General features: G+C 36.9%; 2 protein-coding genes across 2 annotated transcripts; one reads left to right on the top strand and one right to left on the bottom strand.

The window, feature by feature from the left end:
* Nucleotides 1–1,882: 1,882 nt before the first annotated feature.
* On the bottom strand, nucleotides 1,883–13,527 carry atg9b (autophagy related 9B). Its single transcript, XM_055033339.1, has 14 exons — nucleotides 12,873–13,527; nucleotides 12,678–12,721; nucleotides 11,573–11,637; nucleotides 10,702–10,872; nucleotides 8,141–8,282; nucleotides 7,270–8,018; nucleotides 6,694–6,847; nucleotides 6,356–6,535; nucleotides 6,010–6,255; nucleotides 5,681–5,919; nucleotides 5,513–5,606; nucleotides 5,212–5,296; nucleotides 4,205–4,376; nucleotides 1,883–4,112 (listed from the first exon to the last, which is right to left on the bottom strand). The coding sequence occupies exons 1-13, from the start codon at nucleotides 12,979–12,981 to the stop codon at nucleotides 4,222–4,224; spliced, it is 2,433 nt and encodes an 810-aa protein (XP_054889314.1). The 5' UTR covers nucleotides 12,982–13,527; the 3' UTR covers nucleotides 1,883–4,112; nucleotides 4,205–4,221.
* A 680-nt stretch (nucleotides 13,528–14,207) lies between these two features.
* On the top strand, nucleotides 14,208–21,448 carry abcb8 (ATP-binding cassette, sub-family B (MDR/TAP), member 8). The gene is made up of 16 exons (XM_055033744.1): nucleotides 14,208–14,414; nucleotides 15,490–15,805; nucleotides 15,889–16,044; nucleotides 17,009–17,103; nucleotides 17,199–17,304; nucleotides 17,389–17,550; nucleotides 18,856–18,941; nucleotides 19,013–19,110; nucleotides 19,235–19,340; nucleotides 19,455–19,488; nucleotides 19,822–19,958; nucleotides 20,052–20,146; nucleotides 20,230–20,363; nucleotides 20,473–20,620; nucleotides 20,703–20,953; nucleotides 21,116–21,448. Exons 1-16 carry the CDS (start codon nucleotides 14,311–14,313, stop codon nucleotides 21,197–21,199), a joined length of 2,112 nt encoding a protein of 703 aa, XP_054889719.1. The 5' UTR covers nucleotides 14,208–14,310; the 3' UTR covers nucleotides 21,200–21,448.
* Nucleotides 21,449–22,171: the final 723 nt, after the last annotated feature.

Genomic DNA, 22,171 nt, shown 5'->3' with positions numbered 1-22,171 from the left:
TTTTTACCCAAAAATTCCAGCAGGCTGGCATGATATATGGTATATTTTCAGAGTCATCAGGAGATGTTTAAAGCTTACTGTTCAACATACCAGGGAAAGAAACACAGTACCCATTTCTGCATTAAATCATTTCTTTTTGATGACTGGAGGAGCAAAAATTAGATGCAATGTGTGCCTTCCAGCGCGAAGTGCAAGGACCTTTATCCGACCTCCCAGTCATTTGAAAGACAAAGGTCATGGATGTATCATGTTCACAGAGCCAAACATTCATGTTACCTCCAAAACATTTGCATGCCAGGTGAAAGTCGAGACAAATGTTATTGTAAGAGCAGCAGATGGCGCACCTGTCCTCCAGAAGTAAAAGGCGTTGGAGGAAAAAGCAGTTGGCTGCTTCTTCATACATATTTACAATGCAGACATGTGTCAAGGAGAAATGCAACAAGATAACTGTAAAACAATTTATTTAAAATATCCTGCAATTAAATATTTATAAAATTCTGAAGATCAGCAGAATTGAGATACAAATAAATGGACTTATATGAAAATGTTAAAAACCTTTTATGAAAAGCCTGAAACATGTGCAAATAAGCTTTAGTTTCTTTTTAGCTAAAGGAGAAGTCAGAGGCCAAGTGTATAATGAGAATGTCACACTTGACATTGTAGTCAGGATGTAGTGCACAGAAAGTAAAGAGGGAATTTATAGGCCTGCAAGGCCCATGCGGTTTCTCCAAGGTACTTCTTGCATAATCTTTTGCTGCACTGCTTTAATATTTATCATATACACCCAGAACCAGATGCAGAGAAAGTTGTGGGTACCCTTGGAAAAGAAGTGCAAAAAGTAATTGTAGTTGCATAATTGGGGCCTGCCCAGAGCAATGCATAGGGAGAGCATAATAGGTAACTAACTATTGGTCTTCACCTAACAGAATGTCTCTTTATTATTATTGGGGCCTGCCTAGAGCAATGCATAGGGAGAACTGCCTCCATGCATTGCATGCCAGGCACCTATTGTTTTTCACTTCAAAATACTTTAACTGCTGCTTCCTCCTACCGTTAATGCAGCTCAAACTGCTGCGTGTCCCCTCACAATATATATATCATATTGATATATATTATATATATCAAAACGTGCAACTCAATCGCGTGAGGGAAGCTATTACTTTTGTTTGCATTCTCTTTCTTTCTCTAAGATGAAGGAAGACCAATAATTATCTAGCCATCACACAGATAACGTCTGCAAAAAGTGGCATGTTGGGGTCAAAAAGTCTTCATGAGAGCCTTCAGATTTTATCTACATTCCAACTGTTAGCTTAGGACTGCTGCCAGAGAAAAAAGACCCTCTTCTCTCTAACTGTAAACATACAGTACATTGCAAAACACTATCTGTAGATTGCAAAACACTATCTGTAACTGTTCCCAGGTTAGTAGACTGAACCTGAGCATTTTAGGCAGTTTTAGTGTGCAACAAATGAGCAAAAAGCCAGTTTATGTTCAATGTTAAGCAAAGTGAAAATGTTTTTCTCTCCAAAAATAGATACATTTATTGCAAGTCTTTCTACAGATTTTCACCAGGCGCCTACCAATTTCTTCTGATATGTACTAATAGAAATCTATATTTATCATATATTCTTTTTGAGATCTGTTTTTCTAAGGGCAGATAAAGATCTTTCATAAACAGCTACATTTACTCTTTAAAGAAACTTGAATAATGATACATCTAATATCCGTTTGGAGTTAAGAAAATCCCACCGCCCCACAGTGAATTAAACTAAAAAAAAAAGCTTCATTGACACCCTCAGACAAAAGTCCAGGACATGTCTAATTTTAACCAATGATATTTTCTAGGCTCAATAACCACGAATGAACAAAATTCTCAACAGAGAAAATTGAGAGCTTTTGTTTATTTCAAGAACACATTTCAACACACATCACACACACATCAAATGATTAAATACACTCAAAATATGATTTATCAGTCTCTATTCACAAACAGGGAACATGTATAGTAAAGCTGTGCAGAAAACAAGTTATTTTGGCATGTTTCCTTTGTCAGATAATGCCTAATTTACAGAATAGAACCAAACTTTGTAAGAAACAAACAAACAAAAACTATTTGTAAGCATAATAGTCATCATCTCTGAATAGCACCTTGTTCCAGTCTCTGCAGTATTTTGACTGGTGAGTAGTTGATAAGAAAGGATGGTATGGGGTTCGTCCATTAGGTCAAACAAAAGACAAAAGTCCTGCCTCTGTATGTTATATAAACCCAAACACCATGACAGGAAGCAGCGTCCTGGAGATAGAAAAGGCTGACTTACTGACACCAGGGCTAGTCATATGAGCAACACCCACAACTTACTTGATGCTATATCCACATATGAGCTGCTCATCAGAAAATACTGTACATTATGTGTGCTGCTAAGTCTATAAAAGTAGATTTGATGATTTAGATGGCATGGCTTTCTAAAAGAGCAAATGCTAATCCGTAACACTAAGGCACTGCTTATGATATAAATGGCTAACAATAAACGGAGAGCGTATGAAATCTGTGCATACAACTCAGCTCCAGAGTGTCTTCTACACAAAAGTTACGACATGTGAAAATCACAACTCAAAATTCACTTTCAATGCAACACACAACCAGGTGCATATTTAGAGTCTCCTAATTTGGTTGGAGAACGGTATTTTCCTTCTTGTCGGGAAATTACCACACATCTCATGCTGAGGCTTCATGCAAGAACCAACATTGCTTTAACATCATGCAGGTGGCCGTGTTGTTTTATGATACTAATAAATTCTGAACGAATGACTTATCACCTCATAGAGATGGTGAATTTTTTTATTGTTAAATTATTTGTCTAAAAACAAATCTTGTTATTTTTCCCCATATATGTAACATGTATGCTTTTGTCTTTTAAATATTTGGGAAACAAATGTAATACATATTCTTAAAGCCAATACCTGATGTTGCCAGAAGAGTCTATAGTTTTTGAGACTTTGAAATGTTGTAGAGCATCTGTAAACAACACAATAAAAAATTAAAAACCAGCCACTATGGTGACATTTCATATTTATGTAACAACTCCGGGAAGACCAACATCAATAAAAAATTTACTTAACACAGATTTGCAAAAGCAAATTTTCCCAATTATTCAAAAAATATTAAAGCTCATCTTATCTGCTTGGTAAATATAGAAAGAAAATCTAATTATTATAATTTATATATGCAATTAAATTCGGAAAGTAGTTGATGCATTTGTGCAGAGATATTGACTGTAGCCTAAATTCATCACTGCCATCGAGGTAATACAGCGAACTGGTTTTTAGATACTTTTTTAGCATACAAATAAGCAATAAACTGACCTAATAGGTATCACCTGTCTGTCGTGCGATTTCAATTGCAATAATACTTAATGCTTATTTCATAAGAAAATAACAAAAGTCCTAAAACCCCTGAACTAGTAATACTAAGCAAAATGTGGATTTAGGCCCATTAAACATGGAAAACAGCATGAAATTATATGTCAATGAAATCTGTAGAGGTTCTATATTCAAATATTAAAGGTATTGTAGTCAGCTTTTCAATAAATAAATACTTGGCAGCTCTTTAATAAATTGATCTGGTATTTGTAAAAAAAAAAAAAAAAAGACCTATTAAAGGATGAGTTATACACAGTCTATTTACATGTCACAAGGGCAAAAAACCATATTGAAATGTTTTACTTTTCAGATGGTCAAGTTGTAGCATAGATGTTCACGCCATTTTGAAAACCCTTGTGATGCACAAGTATTTGGAGAATTTGTGCAGACACAAGCACAGCCGAAGTTATGAGCCATGAAATTGCTTACATCCAATATCACGCAGACTCTACACGTCCAAATGAACTTTGTACAAGTTAATGATAAAACCATGATAAAAAGGATGGAAGACATATGGAATCCCTGATGCCATAGACTCCCTGATATGACACGATGAGGTGTAGAGGTGCGAAAACAGTGGTTATTCATCGGCAGACCCTTTCCACTACATGATGTTTGAAAGGTCTGCACTAAACTCTCCATGAAGGTCATTCAAGGCCACAATGTTCAGCGAAGAAAGAAAAATGTAAACACTATAAAAAAAGAGAAAAATTATTAGAGAAATATAGTCTTTCAGGTTACAGCTCCACAGATCATATTATAGGGCTGAAATTGGATCATGTACCTTATGACAAAGGCACCTTATGAACTGTGTGGGGTGGCCTTTTTTGGAGAAGATCCATTGTTAATCTCCTGATCATCTTCATTCTCTTCTTCTTCTTCCTCTTTCCAGCCACCAAGCTGAGCAGGGGCTGGCATGGAAATGTTGGAACTATGAGAGCTATGAGCATGAAAACCTGAAAAAAAAGAACATTAGACTATTACAGCAGAATTTATATGTATATAAAGTGGGGGAAAATCTGTTATCTCATTTTTTTCCAACTGAAATTTATGATTTGAAAACTAATCAGAACAAAATCAAATTTAAAATTAGAAGAATTATTTAAGAAAACTACAACAAACTTAGTTTTTCTACTTTTTAAATGAAAAAGTAACCTTAAAATTACATTTTACTGACACCAAGAGTCAGAACACTTAATCAGGAAGGTATGTAAATAGCATTATGAATTTTTGCTTCTAGTCTGTCCTTTGTCAATAATAATAATAAACACTGGCTATTATTTGCAAATGACGTTAAAGCAATAATGTCTCTCTTCAAAAAGCTCCACTGAATTTAAATGACTAGCTGTGATAATTAGTTCTGGATAATTAGCTTAAATCCCTATTGGGCTGTCTACTTGTGAAGTTGTAGGCTTGATTCCATCTTCCTATTGCTCCATGTTGATTTGTCCCTAGACAAGACATTTAACCACAAGTTACCTACTGCTCTGAGTGTCTGTGCATGTTTGTGAGCTTGAGTTAAATATTTATGAGTATATTTTAAATCCAGGTAAACAAACCAGGGACATGTACATTGAGAAATGTAGTTTCTGTATACAGTGCCTGCTATACCTCTAAGCCACGTGATGAAACAATGAAAAGTGTTGTTATTACTGCAACCTGGTTTTACTCGGGTATACTGTTTTCACAAATCAGAGTTTTGAGTTTCTGACCATCCGGCCACCAGTCAATATTAGCTGAAAAGTCAGTTAATATTGGTCACCAGCTGCTTCCACAAAAACAGCAGATCACCTGTGGTTGTGTGGAGATCTCTCATTGGCACTGAACTCTGCCAGTGTCCTGAGGTCCTCTGTGGATGGGAGGTCTGCTGATGGAGCTACACAGACAAACACTTGTTCAGAGTACAATAATAAAAAATTTAAAAAAACTAAGCAATGGATTAACATTTAAATTTCATAACTAAGCAATGGATTAACATTTAAATTTCATAACTAAAAGCTGGGCTCCTTGAGGGACTGATTTCCATTGTTTATAAACCAACCTGAGGTTTACGTTTGACCCTACAACAGAGTAAAAGTTATCAGGAAATTACCTCATGCATATAAATGGCATGAAGGCTCATCTCTGCAGAGGCAAACTCTGAGTGCAACGCATTGCTTTGGATGCGAGAGTCGCTGTTAGACATGCTGTAAAAGAGGAGCAGAACTGATGTTGAATTTGTGTAACATCTGCAACATTAGATCTCAGGTCTTAAAAGTACCTGTTAATGACGGTGCGGTCACTGCGGTACATGGTGGTTTCAGGGTAAACGGAGGAGGGCAGAAGGACATGGGGTCGGCTTCGGCTTGGATGTGCATGATGAGAGGTGGACAAAGAGGCCAGGACACTGGCAGCGGCAGATGCAGCAGAGCTGGGCGGGACGAAACGATGGTCTCGCCCTTGTAGACCGGATGCAGTGAGGATGGGGTGGGCCAGGACGCTGGCTAAAAGGCTTTCAGGCTGGAAGCAGTCACATACATGAAAAGATTTTAAGAACAATCAATTATTGTTTGGATGTTACATAAATGACATTAAGATTAGGCTTCCTACCCCAGTGCCAGACTCGTTGGAGTGCAGCGAGGTGCACAGAGGGGCCTCTGAGAGCAACAACTGTGTTGAAGGCCCACCCTGTGCGTCATGCTGCACCTTCTCCTTTAAGTGGCTGATGAACAGCGAGCTCTCCTGAGGTGGCTGCCAGCGGGGGTTCTTTAAGGTGAAATGCATGAGGGACAACTCCGTCTTGCCGTTCTCAGCCTGTTGATATACAGATGCCTCCGTCTGGCCATCTGACATCCACTGCAAAAATAGAAGTGTGAACAAATAAAGCAATGGGATTACTGTTGTTCTCCTGAATATATTGGCCTCAGTCCTGCCACTTAAGTTTAATAAGTCTTACTGTTGGGTTTCCATGCCGCCTAATATCCATCTGAGCAAAGGAGCAGATATCCCCAACTCCAACCACTTCCACAGTGAAGTTCCTAAAGAAGTCGATGATTTCTAGGGATTTGTTTCTCAAGGAGAATATGAGAATGAAGGGAGTAACAATAGGGCTTAGAAGTTCCTCCAAAATGAACACCTAAGGTAAACACAAAGAGATTAATTCTCCCTCAAAAATGCATCATTTCAGACTGAATAATCCAATGATAAATTGTTGGTAACAATCAATAAAAACAATCTAGTTCATTTTAGAAGAAACAAATGTTTTCCTATCTACTAATATGCTGTTCACCCCACCGCTTTGTATTGGAACAGCTGTGCCACCTCGTCACGGGTCTCGCTCTTGTTTGCGTCCCCCCTCCAGTGATCTGGCATGTAGTGGATATGAGCCAACACGCACTGCAGAAGCTGCTCCGGACACCAAACCATATGTTCATCCGGGATGAAAGACCTTATGCAAAACAGGCACAAAAATGGTAAAATAGCTGATCTGAACAACTTTTTTTTTTTTTTACACATTCATATTTTCTAGTTATAAGCAAAATCTTCAGAGCATCATATTGAGATTTTATGAAATAGACCAAGACAAAATAGAGCATTATTGTGAAAAAGGAGAAAAATGGGACATGGTTTTCTTTTTTATTTTTTTAAGATTAACATCTAAAAATTCTGGTGTGCATTGTTATTCTGCCCTTAAGTCTATAAGAGCATTATGTGCATTTAAGTATATTATAAAAAATATCTAATTACATTTTCTATTCTCTATAAATGATATAAATACCAAGTGATTTTGAGTATTTTACCAAGTTCTATGTCTGGCTGAGATTCTGCAGATTTTACATCCATAACTAAACATAAATGGAAACAACTCACCTGGTTATAGTGATAACTACACCCAGCACAGTGATAGCGGTCAGAATGTGCTGCACTGTAAGAACGTCCTCATCATAGACAGTCAGTGCAATGAGAACTGCCAGCACCGACCCTGAGAAAAAAGCAACATTCTTGGCGAGAACAGCCAGGAGCGGTGACGTGAAGGAATTCATGTATTTTGAAGTAGGTTTGTAGCCACGACCCAATCGTCCATGCAGCTCGTGGTTCAGCTCATTGAAGTGCCGCAGGTATAAACGGCCGTAGAGGGACCAGCGGCGTGCGCCCAAACTTCCAGGCTCCCTGCGGATCACTTCAGTATAACTAAAGAACGCGTAAAGCACCTGCCACACCAGGATGAAAGGACACAGCAGCAAATTGGCCAAGCCTATCAGCAGAATCACTCTGCTCAGCTTCTGAGCCAGCTCGAGGCGATTTCCACTGCGCTTGTACTTAGGGTGCAGATTCCATTTGTTCTGAAACAGAGAGCCGGGACCCCAGAAAAGGATGAGTTCAAAGTTGTACTTGAGGCCTTGGGTTAAGAAGACCACATTGCCCAGCAGGGGGAGCTGCAGATGAACTGGCAGCAGCGATTTGTTTATCATGGCCACCATGTAGTTCTTGAAGCGCAGGATGCGGTGATATATGTCAAGTTCTGTCAGCTCTTTCTTATGAATGCACATTTGCTGTTCCCTCTGCAAACTGATGAGGCGATCCTGGACTTCCTGCCACGTAAAGTTGCATAGTTCATCCTGATAAAAAGAAGGAAAGGGGAAAAAAAACAACAAAAGAAACTGATGAGAAAAACAACAAATTGCTTGTTTGTGGTTGTTAGTTGCATATCTTAATTTAGATCACCAGGTGGAGCATATACCATTTTAATCTTCAATGCTTTGATGTAAAACTGCCTGATCTCCCAGTAGCTCAAAATGTTGCAGAAGACTTTAATAAGTCGGTAGATCCAGAAGATGGCAGCCATTATCAGAAGGAATATGATCCAGCTGTTGTCTTGTATCCTAAAAGAAAAAAAAAATCCCTTTCTGACTCCCAGACTTCACATTTGTACATCAAAATCTGTTTTACATTGAAAAATAAATGTTAAAAAAAAGGCAAGTTATCTGTAAATAAATAAACAAATTGCAAAGAAAAGATTAAAATTGCAGAAGATGTGTTTAACACAGAGGCTTATGGTTGCAGGTTGGTGTTGCCTTCATCCTATATTGGCATCAAGGCACAGTTGGCTGATTCCAATCTGAACTATTTGGTGCATGTTGAAAAAACAATAACTTTCTTATTTTTACACAATTGCAAGTCATTTTGTCTTACTATGGCTATAAACAGACATATATTATGCAGTTGCAATTTTACTGCTGAATCTTGTTCCTTTCTCTGGCAACCACTGCTACTCTTCTCCAATTACACGTTTAAGCAACGTTTCAACCAGTAACGACAGGGCAAAGGCTTTGCATAATCACTGAGGGGGTGACATGTTTCAGGGTTCGACCAAGGCTGTTTTGATTGCCTTTTGAGTACCTATTGCTAACCTCATGTAATCCTTCACTCTACAGTTCCACAGATCCAAAGTTAAACCTCTGCTGAAGACTTTGTGCAGAGTGACAAATTTCAACAGCGAGAAACTATAGGCAAAAAATCTTGACCCTGTTCAATGGATGTCACTTGTGTTACCTAAAATATCCAAAAGCTTGTGGACACTACAGGGTAGTGCAAGTTACTTTTTAAGATTTTAAAAACACTTTCGAAACTGCTAACATTTTTAATATTACCATACCTTAAGCTTAAAGTTATTTTATTCAGATGCCAGATAAAATGATGGAGCTACTGGAGATTTCTATGGTCAAATGGAGCACATAATAGCACAGTGCCATCCCGGCCTCAAATATTGCTTTGCACTGTTGGTAAGCTAACTGAAAAAAAAGATAGAATACAGTTTCCCACATAAATGTAGCTGATAAAAATATTTTCAACTGCAAAACACACAGAAAGTCATCATAAGAAAACAAAACTTTGATTACCCATCAGTTATAATTAATGCAACCTTTTTAAGGTTTTTTTCTTTAAGAAAAAATAAATAAACAAACGGATCACATTTGTGATACTGTCAAAACTTTTTGATGCCATATGATGTCAGACACTTTAATGGAGAGATGAACCGTAATAATGTCCTCAATACACGTCTGTTAAAGCTCTTCAAATATGAAATTAGATAGGAGTTATGAAGTAGACAGAGAGACTCTGAACTGTGGGACAAGCTGTTCCTAAATTAGTGTACCCTGCAGTTTGACGTCACTGACTTTGACATAAACAACGTTTGAACTGGAGTCAGACTGAAGCTCAAACAGATGACGAGTGTCCCATAAGCCATAAAGAAGAAAGAAGGCTAAGTTAAAGCGACATGGAAAAAAATGTGGCCGCACAGGTTCCAGGAGTGCTGGTGGTGGGGTGCTCTTTCAAAGGAAAGGTAGCAATGTGTCATGTGGTAGTCAGCTTGTCAGTATCTAAGTCAGCCAGTTGCAGCTCACACCAAAGGTATCAGTTACACTGGCTGTTTCTCTCAAGCCACTCTGAACAGTGTAAAGCAACATCTTCCTGGAAGAAACCATAACTTATAAGAATGTTCCAACTTGAAGCAGCCAACCTTAAAATAAACAACAAATGTGGGAATGGAATACACTCCAATGAGAAACTGGAATATTGTGAATAAACATCAGCTCGCTCTGAGTAAAACTGATTTTAACATCAACAAATCTGTCTTTATCTTAACCATGACATGGCACAGGAAAATGTCATTTAAAAAACAACACTGCAAATGATTGCAATATTAGTACCAATATTATGTGCGTGTGAATATGTGAGTGAATTAGTGGGTGACTGAATGTAGTCTCAAGTGCTTTATCAACTATGGTCTAAAGCATAGACCATTTACGGGCCAAAATTCTTTTACATAAATAAAACAATAAATCTCTGCAGTATATACTAAGGAACCTTCACTGGCAAGCCTTACAGATACAAATCTACACAAAGTCCTCTTCATTAAATGACTAATCTCCATAGAGACCAGCAAAATAGCTGCCTGCTCAATATTCTTGTCCTGGGAAACTGGCCGTATCTTGCAGTCTACAGCCACATCTAGTTCAGCCCCCGAAGAAATTAAGTCACGCTGTTTAATTGGAACTACATTAGACTGGGCAGCTGCAAAAAGTCTGACAAATGGAATCTCTCTAAAGGCCAGTCTCTAATCCTGCACTCAGCTCGAGAACAAAGCATCTCATCAGACGGAGCAAAACGAGAGAACAGCCACAGGAGTTATGACTTAATGTGAATGTGACAAGTTAAAGTCATTTTATCTCTGCAAGAAAAACAAAACGAAATGTCTATACCGTTACTGTGAATTCTTGGGTGTTTGTTTATCTGTACCTCTGTGTGCACTGCTGGCTTGGTATAATGGCATCTGGAAGTGTCACTTTGTTTCTTTCATAAGGGTTCTGGCCTTGCCCGGTGTGGTTCACTGCTCGATTGGCAAAGAGGACATCATACTCCACACAGTTGACAAGGAATGTAGTGAATGTGACAACAAACAGAAACTGACTGAAAGAAAGAAAAAGAGAATGGCATTATTTTTCATAATGATTAATTGTGTTGAACCACATTTCTAACTTCAACAAGGGCACAACAATAAGTGATAAACTACTAATGCTACAGGAGGTAAACATCTTGACAAAAATTATTCTGGATATTCTTTTGAAATAGACTGAAATTGGCCTATGTGTCACATTATATTCATGCTCCAGGAGAACAAAGATTAATCAAACATTGCTAGACTCTCTAATCAACACTCTGAAGTATCAATAAATGCATTTTAAAACATTAGATTTACTTTGGCTAAAAATCTAAGGGATGCAAGCTGGTGATTTTAGATTAAAATTACACATTGGAAATGTCTACATGTTTGTGAAATGCTGCTGCTTCAACAAAAAATAAATATTTTAAGGCTTTCTACAATGTGGAGGGTGCTGTCTCAAGATGGATATTGAGATATTAAATAAGAATAAACTTAGCACCTAAAGAGAACCGATTCCTTTGAGAATCATGCATCCTTGAATAAATGAATACAAGCCTGATCTTGTTCCCACAAGAGCATGTGACAGTCACTTCTCATCATAAAGTCACTGAAAACCAACACCACTAACAGGCTCCTGCTTTAACCAAGTATGCTCTTTTTTAATGAAACATACGTCACTGTGCCTCAAGCTGCATCTTGTAAATATAATCAAAATGTTATACTTACATTAGTTCAAAGAATTCTGACAACATCATACAGGCAAAGCCATTCTTTTGATGATAGTGATAGATGTGAAGAGGCTGGTTAAGCAAAACCTGATATAGGTAATTTACAGTAAACATATTAATAAGTTGGCAGATCAAATTATAAGACACAACATAAATATATTTCATAAAAATTTAACAACAATTCCAACATTAAATTGGAATTTAATTTTGTTCTTTCTAGTAGTTTTATAAATAGTGAAAGGCTCATGAGGTTTTTTTCTACCTGATACCAAATTTCACTTTTCTCTGGGCTCTGACCTCTAATTGTGAATGAGAATTAGCAAAATGGAAGTCCATAGTCCACTTCAACACAGAAAAAACATGATCAACATTTTTTGATAACCCACTGAAAATGAAGAAATAAAAACATACTCTGCATTAAAGAATATTTCTAACTCAATAAAGTCCAAAGAGCATCAAGTCAGTTAATGAATTTATAGACTAAAGATAATGGGAAGTTTTAGTTTTGATACATTTAATTAATAGGAAAAAAATATTTAAGTTTTCATAATTTAACACCTTAACTATTAAAAAACCCACTGGATAAATGCATGTCATCCGGTGGGTTTGTGTGGACCCTCGTGTTCTCATGACAGTTAAGGGATTTTTAACTTGCTGATCATCGATTAGAGGTGATTACCAAGTGTATTGCAAAAGCTTAAAGGAAACAACCAAAGGTCAAAGAAAGATAAAAATGACAATGTGCCAGGGACAAATGGCTGTATGAACAGGTCACAGCCAAAAAACGACCGCATCCAAACCCACCCAAAATATGGCACAAAAATAAAATCATAAAAATATATCTACAAAGAAACTGAAAAACAAGATATAAAAAAAAACATTTGCCACATAGAACGGAAACAAACAAAACTTGCAATTCTAGACAACACAGGGTTTGATTTGTTTTTTAGTACTCTGGGGAGAGCATGTTACCTTCTCATACTTGTTTCATGTGGCCACTTGTTTTGCAATCTGACAGAGGTAAACATTACACAACCCGACACTTCCATTGCAACTATTGATGTGCTTCAGTTTATGTTAGCAAGCATTAATTTAAAGGATATTCTTGTAAAGAAGTTATCCAAGTTCTTGATATGGTGCCATGAGTCTGTAAAAAAAAATTGAGACATGAGTCATCCTCAGTGAGGAAACAACTATGACACAGCTGCATCCAGTCAAATTAGATGACTAAGGTAGATAATTGTCATAAGTCTATGTTTTTATGTCCAATCTGTAATAATAGAAATAACTACGTTTACCTTTTAGACTTTCGGGGACATGGACCAATAAGTCTTCTTCTCCTGGTGGAGAGTCTTCCTCGTAGTCCTCTATTCTCTGATACTCCTGGTAGGCTTCAAAGTTAGCCATTGTGCTTCATTATTTTGTCACCCCAAACTGTTTATAGCAAACACTCACACGAAACGAGCAGAGGCAGAGAACCGAGGCTACATTCTGTAGCTAATAAGCAGCTCAAGCAGTTCAAATAATGGTAAGAAAAGCTAACATTAGATTGCTAACTAGCTCGACTGACCGACAGCGCTTGTATAACCTTAAATCACCATGATTACAAGTAAAAACAGCGTTTGAGTTGAGAATTTAGTGCGCGTTGCCTCTGTTTGTTTGGTCCTGAATGTTAGCTGCGCTTATAAAAGATTACAAATAAAATCCGAGAGAATAGCAGCCGGTTAGCTTGTAAATGATTCAGCCCGTATGTAGTCAGGGTGACACGGTTTGTTTTGTTCCCGACTTGCTCTGTCCTGATGCTGATCCTGATCTTCTTTCTGGTTTGGTTTGAGAAAAGTCTTTGTATGAGCTCCTTTAAAACCCTCAAGTATTTCAGTAACTATTGTCGCTCTTTAGTCTCTCAGTTAATTCCCAACAAATATAAGCGACCCCATACGCGTGCCTGCTGTTTTTTTTTTTTTTTGTCTTTCACAAACAAATGTCAACAAAACACCACTCGCGTCACTTCCGCTTGGCATTGTATCATTTCCGCCTGTCATTTGTGGCTTTAACAGAATAAGTTATTTTTATTATCTACTACAGACTTAAACTTATCAGCTAAAAATGACAATACACTTTAAATGATTATTGTAATACGATATTTAAGATTCTCAAACAAACAAACAAAAACATTTAGACTCACCAGATGTCGCACTGGCATCATAGTGTCATTGTAAGTGGCAAGATTTACATTTAACAAATTTTAATACATTGATTTTTCATGCAGTAATATTCATTCTGTTATTAATGATGATAATCTTGAAGACAAAAATTAACAACTTTGCCTATCACAATTAAACGAAAACCAATCACAAAAACGAAAATCCTATCTTTAAAACCAACAGGTTTTTTTTTTTTTTTTTTTTTACATATTAGTAATAATGATAATTATTAATTTTTTATTTAACATTTATTTCACAAGAATAAACCCATTATATTATCATTATTATTGACTTAGTTATTATTATTCAGTGGCTGGTTATGGCTAAAACTCATGCGTTAAAAAGAAGAACGTGCCCCTCACAATATGGCGATGACGTTGACGTACTCAGGCGACTTTTACTCCTCCTCTGCGACTTTGTGGTGATTCGTCAGCGTCAGTATGGCAGCCTGCAGGGAGCCGTCGGATTATTATTGAACTCCACGTTTAAATGAACATTTTGAGTTTTTTGTTCCGGAAAAAAAGGTTAAAAAATGTCCCAGCTTCTGTGCTCCAGATTGTGCGTCACTGCTGGTTCCCGTTCACTCTCTTTTTCTTCACTGTGCAGTAAGACACGGGGCAAATGGAAGCTCTCACGGTAGGTTGAAGTGACCAGTTGCCAGATTAGCTAGTGACAGATTTGTATTAGGCCTAGCTCTGTTAATTACTCCTTAAGTGGTACCACTGGCCTAAAGCTGTTTGATAATATGTGGAACGGATAGTTTTGAATTTGTAATCCAGACAAAAGAAGAATATTAGCAATTATTCAAGGACAATGATTTATCCTTTCATAAAGGGTAATATGTCAAATCAGAACGTTACATATAGTTAACAACCCCTCTCTAACCTGAAAGAGTGACGCAATTATGAATCAGGAAGTATAACTTGGCAATACTTTCTAAATTAGAAAGAGTACCACATTTAGTTTGACCACTGGGGTGTTATAAAATGTTCTAAGTTGGTCATAAAATACATCTTAATTTGCAGATATAAAACATAGTTTTTAATAAATAAATTTGATTTCAGTAAAATTTACAATAAAAGCCATATCAAAAAACTGTCCATTTAAATGCAGGGTGATCAAGTGCACGTTTTTCCTCTGTACGTATCAGTTTCTAAAAATGTATGTTTATATGCTGTTAATGTGTCTATTGTTTTATATATTTGCTGTAGCTTTCTGTAACTAGTGAGTTACAGAAAGCCCAAAAATTCTTATTTGTGCTACGGTTGACTTCACAACAAATGGGAAAACCTAATAATTCCAAGCGATCTATTTTCTTCTGATTTTTCTGAAAACTAGAAAAGTCAAGTTTTCAGGAAACTTGTAACTTCTTCATAAAAACATGAAGATGTTTTTATGTGTAAAAAATATTTCTGTTTTTCATAAGAGATGTCCAGAAAAAAAACAGGCCACTTCAAATTATTATTCTTTAAGATTCCTGCGTATTTGCTTTTTTTTTTTTTTTTTTTTTTTTTAAACAAGGTTTTGATTGCCAAAATGAGAAAAATAATCCATGATTTGTTGGGACATACTTTAGCTGCTTAGATAAATGACTCAATCTCAGTTGTTTGTAATTAAAACTGTCCACAAACTATATTTATAATTCTCATACGCCTTCACTCATGCTGGTAATTTTGCCCCTTAACTATATTTGTAATGTCTTTTGATGCAGGTGGTATACAAATCATTCACACACCTCCACACAGCCACCTGACAATCCTTTGCACCGCATTTGGAACCTGACTCAGAGAGCCATCCACCACTCTACCTCCCGGACATCCAAATCACCAGGTTTGAAATTCATCCTAGGGCCTGCGGTCCTCACTGTTTCAGCACGCCTGTTCTGCCTTGTAGCCTGCTGTGAGGCAGATGTCAACAACAACACTCCCGAGGAAGTTATCCTCAAAGACTCTGTGCCTGACTTCAAATGGCACATCCTGTGGGAATTTGTCAAACCACAGCTGTTTGCGCTCATCGGTGCTGTTGTGGTAAGCTTCAACTGGTTCATTTAAAGTTGATTGCAATGATGCAAACTGCCATTTCCAACTGTTAATGCATTTTCTCTTTTCAGCTTGCTTTTGGTGCAGCTATATTGAACATTCAAATCCCATTAATGCTTGGGGATTTGGTAAATGTTGTGGCGCGCTACCTCAGAGAACATTCAGGTACCTACGTCAACGAGATAAAAGGTCCTGCTATGAAACTACTTGGACTGTATGCTATCCAGGTACCTACAAACATCTATAAACACACGGTATAGTTTTGAAGTTTAAGTCAAAGTTCTGTACTGTACTATTATGGATAGTAGGTGTTAAATGCACCCATATAAATACAGTTCCTTGCAAAAGTATTTGTACTTTTGTACATTTTTGCATTATTTCACATTTAGCCCATCATCTATATTGTTTTGTATTATAATTTTATGTGATTAAGCAGCATATTTTATTGCACAGTTAAAAGTGGAAATTAATGTACATTTAGAAATTTTTTTACTACAAATTTTTCTCAGTAAAAAATGTAATATTCTTCACCACGTTGCTTAGAGTTTGCTTCTATTTGATTTATGCATCTGGAGTAGGGCTTCACAACATTAGAAAAACATGCTCTGCGATAACATCGGTAAAGATTGCTATAATCATCAGGCTTTTGGTAAGTAAACAAATAAATAAACAATGGAAACAGCAAAACTTAGACTAACCTCAGATAAGGGCTAGTCCTTCCTGTTTCTGGAAAAATTTTACATTTCCATCTAAACACTGTTTTATTAATAATTTGTTTTTGGCGTTATCTTTGAAACAACTAAGCTGTAGATTCTCATTGAATTTACCATCTTATCATCTCTTTACAATTTAAGTCTTTTTATGTTGCTTTAAGTGTCACTAAATGTATTGCAGGTATAGAGAGCCTCAATTCTTGGTACCTCAACACTTAAATCAGTCCACACAGTTTATTGTTATTTATATATTGTGTGATATTGCACAAACAAAAATTTACAATTGTGCAAATAGTTTAAGGTGTTGTAATGTGACGCAATGTGAAAAAGTTAAAGGGATATTAACAGATTTGACCAGAACGGCATGTAGGTTCCAACATGAGTAAATTTTACCATTCGCATGCAAAAATTGAGATATCACTGATTTAAAAGGTTCAGTGGTCTGTTGTTCTGGTCCTTCATCAAATCTTTTTTGCAGGGCCTGCTAACAACTGGCTACATCATCTTACTGTCGAGGGTTGGGGAAAGAGTGGCAGGAGACATGAGAAAAACCCTCTTTGCTTCCCTGATAAGGTATATATTCTACAATATACATTGTATTAAAACATAATCAAGCAAAGTCACTTCAAACCTAAGCACTACTCTTTTTTTTTTTTTTTTGTCCCCAGGCAAGATGTCGCTTTCTTTGACGCCAATAAAACTGGGCAGCTTGTAAACCGTTTGACTGCTGACATTCAGGAGTTCAAGTCTTCCTTTAAATTGGTTATTTCGCAGGTATTTCCACAAGCATGAGTCAGCATTTTCGTCACACATCCCATATAAAAATTGCAACCATTTTTCCATCTTGTATATTTTCAGGGTCTGAAAAGCATCACGCAGACAGTCGGGTGTTTTGTGTCTCTCTATATCATCTCCCCCAAGCTTACAGGCTTGACAGTGGTTGTCCTCCCATGTCTTGTGGGAGCAGGAGCTCTTATTGGTTCATTTCTGCGCAAACTATCTCGTCTCGCACAAGAACAGGTAATATTTTATATTATAAATACTTTTTTTTTTCGCATTAGATTGTGTTACAACCACAAACTTCAGTGTATTTTATTCCATAATGGTGACCTGAAAAGAAAATGGATAAAATGTTCAGATTTTATTTGAAAGACCAACACAAAGTATTAAAATGGAAAAACAAGGATACAGAAGAAACCTTTCCTGGAGAAGGTAATGTATGGGAATGTCAAACATGTGGAAATAGGTACTGTTATGGGATTTTATGATTACCTAAAGAAAAGTGTTCACACCTTTGAATGACTCAAGGCTTGCTTACTTGTATAACAGGAAACAGATGCTAAAGCAAAGAATAGCATGGAAACAGGATGATGAAGTAAAGAATGCATGGACTCTTTATCTAGGATGTTTGTTCCTTTGCTGACCTGCATTTTTTACATTTTGACATAAGGAAATCCTTCTAGCAAAAGCCTGTTAGCACACGGAGCAAACAAAAGGAAGTGATGGTATAGTATTGATATGTGTGTACATAAATACAAATGTATAAAATGTTTATCGTGTATAATATTTTCCAGCAACCTGCCAATTACAGGACAAACTCCTACTGCTATCACTCCATCGATATCAACGTTTTTATTTAAAGTTTTCTATATCAGTGCTGTGACCAGATGATGACAAAATTGAACCATATGGTCTACATGCAGTGGTTTGTGTAGTTAGCAGTGGTCATCAGAAACCCTCTAGTATAACATGGTGGTAGCCTCTTGCTACAAAGAGACATTATTTCAGTAGAGTTTGAAAGCTGGTCATAGTGTATGGAGAAATTAGACTTTTCTAAATGTAGAACAATCATGAGAGAAACCCAGTCATGGGGATTCACTTTTTAGCAGGACAACACCCACCAAACAAGTAGTCAGTGCAGCAAAGTAAAGTCCAGACTTGAATCAAATTGAGAATCTGTGGCAAGACTTGACAAGCGATCTACACAGACTGAATTAACCCAGTAATCTTGAGCTTGTGATTTTTTTTTTTTTTGTTGTTGTTGTTTTGCAATGAACAATATCAGAATGTCCTTAAAGTATTGACCAAATGGGGCTCAACACAAATGCACATTGTACTATTTTGATTTTTATTTCTATTTTTTTATTTTACTTTATGGTATTGTTGGATTAAAGTTTGTGATTATAATATGACAAAATCTGAAAAGTTGAAGGATTATGAATACTTCTGTACGTTAATGCTTGTTGTTTGCTCTCAAAATCAGACATGAAAAATATTTTTCAAAATGTTTAATTTACTATCTGACTGCCTATTGTTCAAATCCAGGTAGCAAAAGCAACAGAGGTGGCAGATGAGGCTCTGGGTAATGTCCGAACAGTGAAAGCTTTTGCTATGGAGGAACGAGAACTCCGGTGAGTTAAGGCACTTTCTGAAATACTTCTTAAAAATTAACTATACTTAATAATTTATTGTTTTTTCTCAGACTGTATGCACATGAAGTCGACAAATCATGTGAAATGAATGAAAATCTTGGTGGTGGCATTGCAGTTTTCCAAGGCTTGTCAAACGTGGCACTGAACTGTGAGTGTATACATTGTTGCTGTTGAAGATCTGACAGTACATGTCAGATCTTCAACAGGTCTGAAGGTCTGACAGTATATGTCAGACCTCCAATAATGCCAGTGTTCTGATGCTGTCCAAACAGGCATTGTGCTGGGAACTATTTTTGCTGGAGGGACGTTAATTTCAAGTAATGAAATGTCTCCTGGAGACCTGATGTCTTTCTTGGTTGCTTCGCAGACTGTTCAGAGGTATGAGATGCACCATGTTTATTTCTTCATCTGATTCACAATAAAAAAGTTAATGCAATTGTCAAAACTCAACTTATTTCAGTAATAAATAATATACGTCTGTTTTGTGCTCAGGTCCTTGGCCAGTATTTCCATCCTTTTTGGACAGGTAAGTTAAAGTTACATGTTTGTTCTCTGTGCCTTACAAAAAAGGTGCAAGTGAAGGTGGCTGCACACTAGTGCACAGGCTAATTTTCAGATTTATATTTGTAAAAAGAACTTTAAAAACCAGCATTCATTTTATTTTCATATCTCCATTATGGACCACAGTGTCTTGGTCTACCACATCTAATCCCAATAAAATATATCGAGGATTTTAGTTCTAAGAAGACAAAGTGTGTAAAACTTCAAGGAATATAAATACTTTTGCAAAATGTTGTCCATATTCTTCAATTGTTACTTTGGCTTCTAAAGTTTCTTGTGGAATGAAACTTTCATGCAGGTGGTAAGAGGGATGAGCGCTGGGGCCCGGGTTTTTGAATACCTGTCTTTAAAGCCAACCATTCCTCTCTCTGGGGGAGGACGCATCCCCTTCCACTCTCTGATTGGAAGAGTAGACTTCATGAACATTTCATTCAGGTTTAACACATATAACATGTTCTACACTTCTAAGAACTGAATGAGGTTGTTACATAACATAAAATAAATGTTTATTTTTTTGTGCATCAATAGTTATCCAATGAGACCTGGTCATGAAGTCCTGAAGAAGTTCAGTTTAACGCTGCCACCTGGTAAAACTGTTGCAATTGTTGGCGAATCTGGAGGAGGTATTCTGACAGAATGGCATTACATTTCATTTTGTGATATCTAAGCGATTTCAAGGTTTACTCATAAAAGTTAAACCCTATAGGGAAGTCCACAGTGGCATCCTTACTGGAGCGTTTCTATGACCCAACCAATGGTGTGGTCATGTTGGATGGACTTGATATTCGCACGCTGGATTTGGCCTGGCTCAGGGGCCAAGTTATTGGATTCATCAATCAGGTAGATTGTTTTATACACCTTAATAATGAACACAGAGAATAGTTAATGTGTTTAAACGTCTGTTCAGATTTAAATATAGGTGTCATTGCATTCTCTTTTCTGTTTGAAGGAACCAGTTTTGTTTGGATCATCTATCATGGAGAACATTCGTTTCGGGAAGCCTGATGCCACAGATGCTGAGGTCATTAGTGCAGCGAAGCAATCTAATGCTCACCGCTTCATTATGAGCTTCCCAGATGGCTATAACACCATGGTTGGTACGTGCTGCCTTTTAAGCTTAATCTCTTTTGAAACGCTCTGTTGCATGTAAATTCTAAGCTTCTGGGTTTCTATATCTAGGTGAGCGAGGTGTGACGCTATCAGGGGGCCAGAAACAGCGGATTGCCATCGCCCGAGCTTTAATCAAGAACCCCAGTATCCTTGTGCTCGATGAAGCCACCAGTGCCCTTGATGCAGAATCCGAGCGGGTGGTGCAGGAAGCACTGGACAGGGCCACAAGGGGTCGCACTGTGCTCATCATCGCCCACAGACTGAGCACCATCCAGGGGGCCGACCTAATCTGTGTCATGAGCAATGGCCGCATTGTGGAGGTGAGGATTTGGAGATGCATGGGCACTCAATTAAATGTATTGGCTCATGAAGGAGTTCAAAAATAAACCCCCAAATGACACACTGTAATTTAATTTTTAGAAATTTATTGTAATGTTACATCTATCTAATGTATCATCTAACAAGTTGTTCTTTTCACATAGGCTGGAACACATTTGGAACTGCTGAGCAAAGGAGGACTTTATTCTGATCTGATCCGCAGACAAAGAGCTGAGGGGCAGAAATAAAGATTTACAAACAGTTTTCAGTTGTGCAGTAATACATTAATGAGTTCAATTTATGGACAACATCTGCCGGGATAGAAAATGAACTTGTCTCTTTTCGGTTAGTTTAATAGAAAAATCAAACATTTGTAAATGGTAAATGTGTGTTAAGTGTACCAAGTGGATTAAAATGTGATGATTTTTTAAATGCTACTGCACTGAGTTTATGAAACAAATTAAATTATAAAGTTTAGTTTTGAAAAATAAAATCTTTTTGAGATGAGAAATGTCTTTATTTAGATTTGGTACTTAAAGAATTTATGTTTAGCACCAATGTCTTATGTTTCTTTAAAAAAAAGTTAGTTTAAATTTGTATTTATATTGGAATACTGTACACCATTTGCAAATTTTGGAACAAATCATTTGGCTAACAGTAATCTATTCATACAACCTTTAGACATAAACGGCTACTATTTTTGAATTAATTTTGCCTACCTGTGCACTCCCAATTCTTTCTTGTTGGTAATTGCTATCTATATTACTTAAATGGATGACAACCTTGTCAGTGGAATTGAACTTTTAAACAGGTTTACACAGTTAAGCAATACATTTGGTGCATGGAACATACTCTTGAAATGTCAAAATGTAGACACCTTTTCTTCCAAGGCTGCATTTGCAATTTGAAGTCAAATATTTCACAGATATGTTCGTCTTCAGGTTGTACACCACAACTGCTTGTGTTTTTTCCCATGGAAGTATTTCCACTTTATTGTGAACAAAAATAATGTGTGAGATCACTTTTTTAGTGAGAACACCAGGAGTGTACACTTGAGAGGTGGCACTATTCTAACCTCTGATATGTTTGACAAACGCTCACTCAAGCACTTTATTTAGCTTCTTCTCAAGAAGAATTTTAAGAGTGCTATTATGGAAAAAAATTGCGATTTTTAAAACTGTGTTACTTTGGTATGCCTCTGTACCACAAGGCATACCAAA

Source organism: Poeciliopsis prolifica, unplaced genomic scaffold, assembly GCF_027474105.1.
Source record: "Poeciliopsis prolifica strain line A6 unplaced genomic scaffold, Auburn_PproV2 SCAFFOLD008, whole genome shotgun sequence".
In the NCBI taxonomy this organism is placed as follows: domain Eukaryota; kingdom Metazoa; phylum Chordata; class Actinopteri; order Cyprinodontiformes; family Poeciliidae; genus Poeciliopsis; species Poeciliopsis prolifica.
The sequence above is the reverse complement of the archived record's forward strand: the minus strand, read 5'-3'. Positions and strand labels throughout refer to the sequence as shown.